This window comes from Mytilus edulis, chromosome 8 (genome assembly GCF_963676685.1).
Source record: "Mytilus edulis chromosome 8, xbMytEdul2.2, whole genome shotgun sequence".
NCBI lineage: Eukaryota > Metazoa > Mollusca > Bivalvia > Mytilida > Mytilidae > Mytilus > Mytilus edulis.
In genome coordinates this window covers 23,912,689-23,922,824 of record NC_092351.1, presented here as the reverse complement: position 1 = coordinate 23,922,824, position 10,136 = coordinate 23,912,689, and the positions used below count along the sequence as shown (strand labels likewise).

Sequence of the window (10,136 nt, the reverse complement as noted above, 5' to 3'; positions counted from 1 at the left end):
AAATCTTATTTTCACCAAAAGTATACAGATCATTTGACCATCATAAGAAACAACTATATAAAGTTTCATGAATTTGGATAAGTCGTTCTCAAGTTACGGTGCGACATGTTTACACAGGACAGACAGACAGACAGACACCGGACAATTGTATACCATAATACGTCCCGCCAAAATTTTGACGAGCGTATACAAATTGATTTCAGACAGCCTGTAGTATAGGATTTAAATTTTCAAAAGACGTGAAAGTCTTCTTCCACCAAAAGCAAACTCCTTGACTTTTTTTTAGAATAGCACTCAACAGAAACAAATTTTACTTCTAACAATAATCATCATGTGCAGAAAATATATGCATGTGTATAAAATCGTTTTTTTATCTTCTATCTATAAGATTGGATTTTTTTTCTAACTGGGAACCAGTTTGTCATTCAGATTATTCCTGTTTCTTCTTAATTTTAGTCTGGATCTATGTGTTGATTTTCAAGAAAAAAAAACCCATTCAAATGGACTTTATTTTTTTATTTACAACACTATAAAGAACAAAGTGTGAGTAACAAATAATGTAAATTTGAAGGATCAAAATGTAAATGAAATGATCATCATATGACTACATCTATCTTCTCTGTGACAGCAAACAGTCTGTAATAACAGTCACACTCTACCAAAGATCCATAAATCTAATGTCCATATCTGAAATAAATGATTGTCTCTAATATTAGCAGGGGCGGATCCAGCCATTTTTAAAAGGGGGGGTTCCCAACCCAAAGTAAAAGGGGGGGTTCCAGCTATATGCTCCCATTCAAATGCATTGATCGGCCAAAAAAAAAGGGGGGGTTCCAACCCCGGAACCCCCCCTCTGGATCCGCGCCTGATTAGTGTTAGTTTACAAAGATATCAATTTGGTTTAATAACCACTCTCAAATTTACTATTATTTACTATGAAAATTCACCTACAATGATTTTTAAACAATATCACACAAAAATCTCAGATACAAATGGACTGGTAACATGTTTAAAAGTGACTAAATGCATACAATCTGAATTTTTATACAACACAGTTCTCCTTTTTGAATTAGAATTGTATTTATATTGTGTCGTAGATCAATTTTTTTTATTGTTCAGTGTTATATACTTTGTTTTGTTAATATGTCTTTTTTGATTGAGTTCAGCCATTTCAATTCAGTTACACTACATATTCAGATTAGTGCAAATGTTGGCGCCTGTTAAAACGTTCAAAACTGCTGGATTGTTTGCACATGCCCTAAGTCAGGAACATGTTCAGTGGTTGTTGTTTGTTGATATGGTTAATAAGCGTTTCTTGTTTCTTATCTAAATTAAGCCGTTGGTTTTCCTTTAGAATGTTTTTTACACTACTCATTATGGGGCCCTTTATAGGTTGCTGACTAAGGTGACTCAAGCCTGTGTGTTGAAGGCCTTACTTTAACCTATAATTGCTTTAATACCTTTCACATATTGTCACTTGGATGGAGAGTTGTCTCAATGGCACTCATACAACATCTTCTTTATTCTATGCACAATCAACATGATCATATAGGAAGAAAAAATCCAAACTTGGACACTAAATATGTTTTTATTTTTTAAATATCAGTTGTCAACAATTAACTATAATTCATCCAAATGTTAGAAATACATACTTCTGAAACTCCCACTCTCTATTGTCTAGAGGACATACTTGTCTTGTCTTTAGCCATCTGGATATACAGTGGAAGTGGAAGGCATGCTGAAATCATTCAAGAAAAAACAAAATTAATGTTTATTTAAACAAAAAGTTTATTCATTAAAATATCTTACAAATATCTTACAAAAAAAGAAGTTTATACCACATTGTAGAAAATTTCACCATTTTGTGAACTTCAGTAAGTTTTTATATCAATCACATATTAAATTTCATTGTATTAATTGAATAACTCTCAAGATTCTAAATATGGACTGTTTGTTTATTTCCAAACTTCTTGAAACATATTCTTTCATTCATTCTTCTTTACTTGGTATGTTATGTTTTAGTTAAAGTGTGTTCTGTTTTAAAGATAGAAGACACTTTTGATTAAAATTATAGAAGGGCTATGGGTTTTCAATCACCCCCTCTGATAACAACAATACTCTTCTAATCAAAAGTATAAAAAGTTTCTATTTTCATTTTGAAAAAAAGTCATCAAGATGACAAAAGGGCAGACATACTTAAAGTCATATGAAACTTAAAATTAAAAAAAAAATGATGCATTAGTTTTTTTATAACTAAATGACTAATTTTTATTAAGAAAATTCTATAATTTGTCCAAATTTAAAAGAAATTTACTTTTTTTTAATTGTTTGCTTCCAGCAAACAATTCAGATATATATGTGCAGTGAACTCAGCATGACATTTCTCATAAATCAAAGCCTTAAAGGCTGTAAAAGCAATTGCTGTCATGTTAATGTTTGGGGACTTTTATTTTTCATCCACATATATATAATAATTAAACCTGACATGAGTGTTGTCTAGTTAGAAGTAAGAAGGTTTTAACTTTATATAAATAAAAGACTTTAGCAGAAAGTCATTTTTAATATGTTTTATATTTCACAAGGAGACAACACGTTTACCAGGCTAAAGTTGGGGTCAAATATACATGTGCTGAAACATATAACTCAAAAAGAAATCATCATGGATTATCCCCTGGTAGTGTTTGTAACTGAGCAATAATTTCCTTTATTGATTTAATTTTAACAATTTTCATTATCAATTTATATTTAACCATTAACACAAATGATTAAGTTAAAACATTTCAACTTTCCAGACGCAAATGTTAAAAAACGGGAAAGAAATAAAATAGCTTACAAGACATAAACATGTAAAGAATAAATATATATTTCAGCTTAATAAAAATATTTTCATAATGGTACTTTGTCATCATTTTTAAAACTAAGTTCCAAACATTATTGCTCAGTTGATATACATGTATGTCCTTCTGATGCGGTACGAGCACAGGCACTTGTTTCTATCCAAAATAGTTTTATATGGATAGCCGACCTTCCTATGGATAGAAACAAGTGCATGTGGGTACGAGATAACTATAATTCTCATGCAATCCCGAAAAGGGGGGAGGGGGGGGTCATCACAGACAAACATGACATTAAATCGTTATCACTGATGTATTGTTTAGGGCCAGTTGAAGGACGCCTCCGGGTGCGGGAATTTTTCGCTGCATTGAAGACCTGTTGGTGACCTTCTGCTGTTGTATGTTTTTCTATGGTCGGGTTGTTGTCTCTTTGACACATTCCCCATTTCCATTCTCAATTTTATTATACGAACAAGAACAAACAGCTCTACGTTGCTTTGACATTTATCAATTTTCAGGAAACATTGCGAAAAATGATCTTCAATATTTCGAAAACATGTGTGAAATAAAATTGCTAACACGGTGGACCGTCGAGTGTCAACAAACGTAGTAGACTTGTTCACTGAAAAGACGAGGATAATGGTTTCATCTGACATTTGTTATGCATTCCCAGTTTTGATCATGATATTTAAAAAGACGTACTTTTTTTCAATCTATGTAACTAGAAAATTCCAAATTGAAATATCTCTTCATCTGGGCCGACTTCGCATCTACTACGTTTGGACGGGTCCATTTCATTAGTAAGGAGATCGATAAATATTACGGAGTTTGACAGAAAAGGAAAACGAACTTATTGTTATTTGTTTTCAACAAGGGTTTCGTTCCGCTAAATTATTTGCGCAAACAAAGTTTGTCTATTTTTAGATTACAGGTAATCATTTGACACTACGCATTAACTTGTGTAGTGATTTTGATTTTACGATAAATGTATGAATGAACGATAATTTTATGAATGAACAAGAGCACCTGACCTCTTAAAGAAACACAAATTAAACATATAAAACCGTATTTAATAGGAGATAATTCAGTTAAATTTTCAATACTAAATCAACAACTGAAATGAATCCATATTTTGTTGAAACATCGTACGAACGGCGGAAAACGGAATCGCAGTTATAAAAATGTACTTTTTTTCACTCGGACTTCTATGTTATTTGATAGTCAAACGGTTGACCCTTTAAATACAAAAATACATCTACAAGAACATATTCTGAAACTTCTTAAATCCACTAACGTTTTTTTAAAGTTTCAAGCTATGTATTGCATTAGAAAACATACATAGGTGTTAAAGAATGACAGACCAGGAGCCAGTTTAACAAAATACTATGGCTTGATATGGGCGGAGTCTCTGATCTGGGTCACAAAGATGGCCACACGCGATAGCATAAAAGCAATTGCTTTAAAAATAGGTGATCGCAATATGCATGGATCTGTCATTGAAAGAAACTTATATCTTATTGTACATATGTTATACACATGCTCAATATTCTTGCTTCTTTGTTGATTGTTTACTATAATGTGACAATCGGTAAATTATGGCTTCAAAACAGGACAATAATTAGCTGCCATATTTTCACATCAGAACAGACTGAGAGATTTTTTTATTATGATTATATGATATGGATGCGTAAAAAATGATAAAATCTTGCACAGAAGACTTAGTTTATTCATTGGTTCAAGAACTGGATCAACATTATTTTTTACCAGTCACTCGTTTCATATGACTTTAACATTAGGACAAAAGAAGGGCTCTTATTATATTAAACCCTGCTGTTTCTAATTTGTTGATACAAAACCTGTTATGAACTTTTTCTGTACCAACTTACATTGCATACTCCCCAAGCAACTGTACATTCTTCACTGGTGGCAGAGGCTTGGTTAGCCTGACATTCTATACACAAATCCATGATGTGATTTCTACAGATAGCACAGTTGTCTACCACAATGTCTGCAAAGTAAGAGATGTAACTGTTATTCAGGTTATAATTCAATAATTGCCATTTTTTTTTTCATTATCTCATTAAAAATCAACAAACTTTATTAATGTGCACAATGTACCACAACATCTGGAGCACCCGAGATAACCAGTTTATTTTAATGGGATACATGTAAGTGTTGCTTAGACTGTCTGTCTTAAGTTTTCTATGAAAGTATGAAGTGTTTTGTCTTTTTGTTGTTTTTCTGTCTTTTTCTATAGCATTTTCAGTTTGTTTTCGACTTCTGAGTTTGTATAACCCTTTAGTATCTTTTACCTATCTTCTAAACCTACAAAATCGTAAACAAAAATTCTATAGAAAATACCTGTAAGTAACAAATTATTTCAAGGACATAAAACATCATCATCCAGATATATGTTCACCTCAGAAACTTACAAAACCTTTGAATAGACTTATTAAGAAGGCAGTGTCTGCGCGTACCCGCATGCGGGTACGAATAGCAAAATTGCCGTTCGTAGGCTACGCGTACCCACATCCGGTTTTATAATAAATTGCCATCGGATGGGGAATTAAACGTAAAATATATACAGAAATTATCGCAATTAGTGAATAAAATTGATCAACTACTTAAGAAGTTTTGTAAACATTTATATATATGTAAGTCATGTAAGTGATCAACAGTTTTTCCCGGTTAATAAATATTCTTAAAATGGGAAAAGAGTGATATACATGTGGGGCAGACATTTCAAAGTTATCATGAATTGGAACAATGTGTTCAAAAGTATCAGTCGATTGATTTTATACAATTGTATATAAAAACAAACTCGGAGTCAATTGCAGCTGCAGAGAAAAGATGAACTGGAAAAACAAAAAATAAAGAGGAAATCAAGTTTTACAGAATATTTTTTTCCTGTCATTCACGGAGGCAAAAAATTCTAAACAAGTTCGACAGGACAAATTAAGGCCTAATACATTATTTCTGGAAAAACAAAGGCCGATGCCAATAATCTTCAATGAAAGCTTCGTTAATACATGTACAGACCTTCTAAAATTCAAACTGACCATTATTCCGTGCGTTCATCGTGTATCGTGCGTGTTGCGTGCGTGCATCGTGCGTGTATCGTGCGTGTAACAATCGTGCGTTCATCATTCATCGTTCCGTGTATTTTCCGTGTAACGTGCGTGCATCGTGTATTCTTAATCGTGTACATGTAATAGATAACAAAATGTTTGACGAAAATGTAATTTAAACCTTCAGCGCATCAAAAAATATTTTGCCTCTGAGGCGTGGAAGCAACTTAAAATTCGGAAATTATATATTATCAGATTATAGGACTATAGTTTACAGGGACTGTATATTTCATTTTCAATCAGTACATGTGCATTTATTATATATTATCAGAGACGTCTCTGATATTATTAACTTATAAATACAATTCGAAAATATTATTTGTTATACCAATTCCTTGCCTTCACTCATTCTACTCGAAATCCCCATATTATCGATAATTTCTGTATATATTTCACGTTTAATTCCCGATTTGATTGCATTTTATTATAAAACCGGATGTGGGTACGCGTAGCCTACGAATGTCAATTTGACTATTCGTACCCACATGCGGGTACGCGCAGACACTGCCTATTAAGAAGGGATATAATTACGATACTGTTGTCAAGTCATTAAAGATTGCATATTTTGGCGTTAATATTGAGTCACTGATAAGGTCTTTGCATCGGAACTAAACACATTTATTCTAAAAACAGTTGTTGGCATGACACGGGTTATGTTCTTCTCATATATGTTACGACTATGATAGTATGATACTAAACCCCTAACGGGAAGGATTGTGCCTGATGTTCATATGATGAAATCATAATCTTTCAGTCAGTTTAATTGAAGTCTGGAGCTGGCATGTCAGTTAACTGCTAGTAGTCTGTTGTTATTCATGTATTATTGTCATTTTGTTTATTTTCTTTGGTTACATCTTCTGACATCAGACTCGGACTTCTCTTGAACTGAATTTAAATGTGCGTATTGTTATGCGTTTACTTTTCTACATTGGTTAGAGGTATAGGGGGAGGGTTGAGATCTCACAAACATGTTTAACCCCGCCGCATTTTTGCGCCTGTCCCAAGTCAGGAGCCTCTGGCCTTTGTTAGTCTTGTATTATTTTAATTTTAGTTTCTTGTGTACAATTTGGAAATTAGTATGGCGTTCATTATCACTGGACTAGTATATATTTGTTTAGGGGCCAGCTGAAGGACGCCTCCGGGTGTGGGAATTTCTCGCTACATTGAAGACCTGTTGGTGACCCTCTGCTGTTGTTTTTTATTTGGTCGGGTTGTTGTCTCTCTGACACATTCCCCATTTCCATTCTCAATTTTATATAGCTAAGGAACACTGAAAACATTCACCACTTAGGACTGGCACATTAAAATATGTGACAGATTTGAAGAAAATAACTCCTGTCTGAATTCAAATGTAAAACTTCTATTCATTGATGTACTTCTAATATTCATCATCATGTCCACCTGAACTAATTTATCACTTTAATAGTGTACATACCCCAGGCCCATAAAGCTACAGCATTCCACTGAAATAGAAAATATTAAAAAATATACTTCTAATATACAAAATGGACAATCAAGTTACAATATGACAGATACAGTTGTATGTAACACTATCATGACTATTGATATTGGGTGTACAGGTTTGCAATTCACAGGCACTTGTCTCAGAATTGTTTTCCCCTATATACCTTTAAACATGTTAAATAATATAACACAAGGTACTTTAATACATGTAACTCACATTTTTCAAAAAATGTCACACGGTCACAAAATTCTGTTATATTTCAGTTTCTCGGTTGTCTTATTTGAAATTAGCTGATTTTTTAACTAATAAAAACACTTGCTATCATCATGATCATAAAACATTGTTATCACATGTAGGAGGTGCGCTTTTGTAGATTTCATACCATAGGCATAAATTAAAAAGGAAATAAGTGGTTCCTACAGGGTGTGTCTTTTTACCACCAAACATCACCGAAAACCACTGAACATCATAAAAACCACCAACCACTAAGATAAACTGTGATATTATACAATAAACATGATAAAATGATAAAACAAATTAAATTAGGTATAATTTAAACAATTTTTAGATTTATATGGGCATCATTTTTATGTTAAAGTCGATAATCAATATAAGGAAAACGTCTCAGGATTCATCACTTTCCGGATTACATTGTGTGTGTTAATATTCATATTTAGTAATCAGTTCAAGTATCCTCAATCTCTGTTCTCGGTTAGATTCTGATATTTGTCTATTTTCTTATTATTGGGACAAATGTTTTATAGAAGAGATAGAAGAAGAAAAAAACGGAAAAAAATATATTTGAGGTGTCCATGGGGGTCTGCAGAGTTCAAAAAGTGGGGTGTTATAGACTCTCCCTTTCTGTTTTCTGTAGATTTTTGGACTCTTAATCTTCTGATTTGTTAAATTAATAACTTGAATATAATATTTAAGACACATTTATAATGATGAAAGACAAAATAATAAACTTTTAAGGTGTTCGGTGGTGTGCGGTGGTGAAGAGACCTACCGGTCCCTATATCATGTATATATATATATATATACTGTTTTTATAACACCAGAAAAACTGGAGTGTACTCTGAAAACAAGGAATACCCAACTTGTCATGACTTGAGCTCAACCTGAGTAAGGCCCTTTGCTTTTGGCCAACTCTAAAATTAGTCCAAATAATTATGACTTCTTTGGAGTCTTGGAAGGCTATTTTTAATTTTTGCTTTGACGTCTTACGACCATGTTAGGCATCAAAGAAAAAAATATAATAGCCTTTCAAGATGTCATACTTATTTGGACTACTCTAAATGTATCTATGATATTAATGATTATGTTCATAATTGAGCTTTCCTTAAATGTTTAATAAAATGTTTCGTATTTTCGTATTTCTAAAATAGTAAAAATAGAACCAACAGTAACACTCAAGATGCGTAGATATTATTTCCGAAAAAGGAATGAGTTTGTGTAAAAGGTCGAAATGTTTTACTTTTTTAACTTCGAATCTCTTCTTTCCAGCTTTGTCTGCTCCCAAACCTGAAGATTCTCCAAGATCACCGTCATCGACATCCATAGCAGCAGCCATTATTTATGAAATTTCCGGCCTTCTAACGTCATCGTCAAATCAGTGCTAAAGTCTTGAGGAGTACTGAAAATTAAATTTGTAGATTTTTATGTGTAACGAATCTGTTAGTTCTTCTGGGTATCAGGTCGTTCCGGCCCCAAGTCGATTCGGCCCATAATTAAAATGAATAATTACTATAAAGGTCGGAGAGTTTGTCAAGTTTTTGATTCAGCGTAAATGAGAAATTGCACATAAATAAAGTTCAGTAAATTTTACTGATTGAAGAGATATATTTTAGGATTGTTAAAACAGATAAATCAGAAGCACGCCGACACCTTTGCTCATATTTTTTTCTGAAAGAGTAATGACACTTGGAATTATCAATTGGGCCTATATGGATGTAAATGGACTATGTTGGAAATTCGAAATGTCATTATAGTAATCATTCCACATCCCAATGTAATATAAATGACGCCATGGTGACCGTGTTGACCCGAGACTACTCTTTGTCATAGTGGTCTCAGTGTTCCCTATCTCTGAATTTCGATGCAGGACGTTTCGCCAACAGTCATTTCGGCCACACTACCAGTTTGGCAACAGTCATTTCGGCCATGCTACCAGTTCGACAACAGTCATTTCGGTCATGCTACCAGTTCGGCAACAGTCATTTCGGTCATGCTACCAGTTCGGCAACAGCTACTGGTCATTTCGGCCACACTACCAGTTCGGCAACAGTAATTTCGGTCATGCAGCCAGTTCGGCAACAGTCGTTTCGGCCATATGCTGCCACGAACTGAGTTCGGACAAACTTTGTAAAGTCATTAATTGCGGCCATGATTTTTATATAAAAGGACGTACATGTTACGTATAACTAACATACGTCCTTGATAAAAGGTAGAAAAAGATTTTTTTTTTAAATTTAAAAATAGTAAAAAAAAAACCAACCATATTAGATAAAGATGTATTTTAATTCAGTAAAAAATGTTACAAAAATATTCGTAAAGTTCACAATCAAATTGAAATAACATTTTAAAAACAAGATAACTTGTTGATAAAAAGTGATGTATATTAATTTAACAAAATATGTTTATCCAGAAAAATCCTCCTTTTTCACAACCAGTGTCTACTGAGAAAAAAAAATTCAGCTCGGTGACCTT

General features: G+C 33.1%; 1 protein-coding gene across 1 annotated transcript; it reads right to left on the bottom strand.

Moving 5' to 3' along the window:
* Positions 1-501: 501 nt before the first annotated feature.
* LOC139485136 (E3 ubiquitin-protein ligase RBX1) lies at positions 502-9,063 on the bottom strand. The gene is made up of 5 exons (XM_071269346.1): positions 8,905-9,063; positions 7,398-7,425; positions 4,721-4,842; positions 1,653-1,738; positions 502-687 (listed from the first exon to the last, which is right to left on the bottom strand). The coding sequence occupies exons 1-5, from the start codon at positions 8,998-9,000 to the stop codon at positions 675-677; spliced, it is 345 nt and encodes a 114-aa protein (XP_071125447.1). The 5' UTR covers positions 9,001-9,063; the 3' UTR covers positions 502-674.
* Between the last annotated feature and the right edge of the window lie 1,073 nt (positions 9,064-10,136).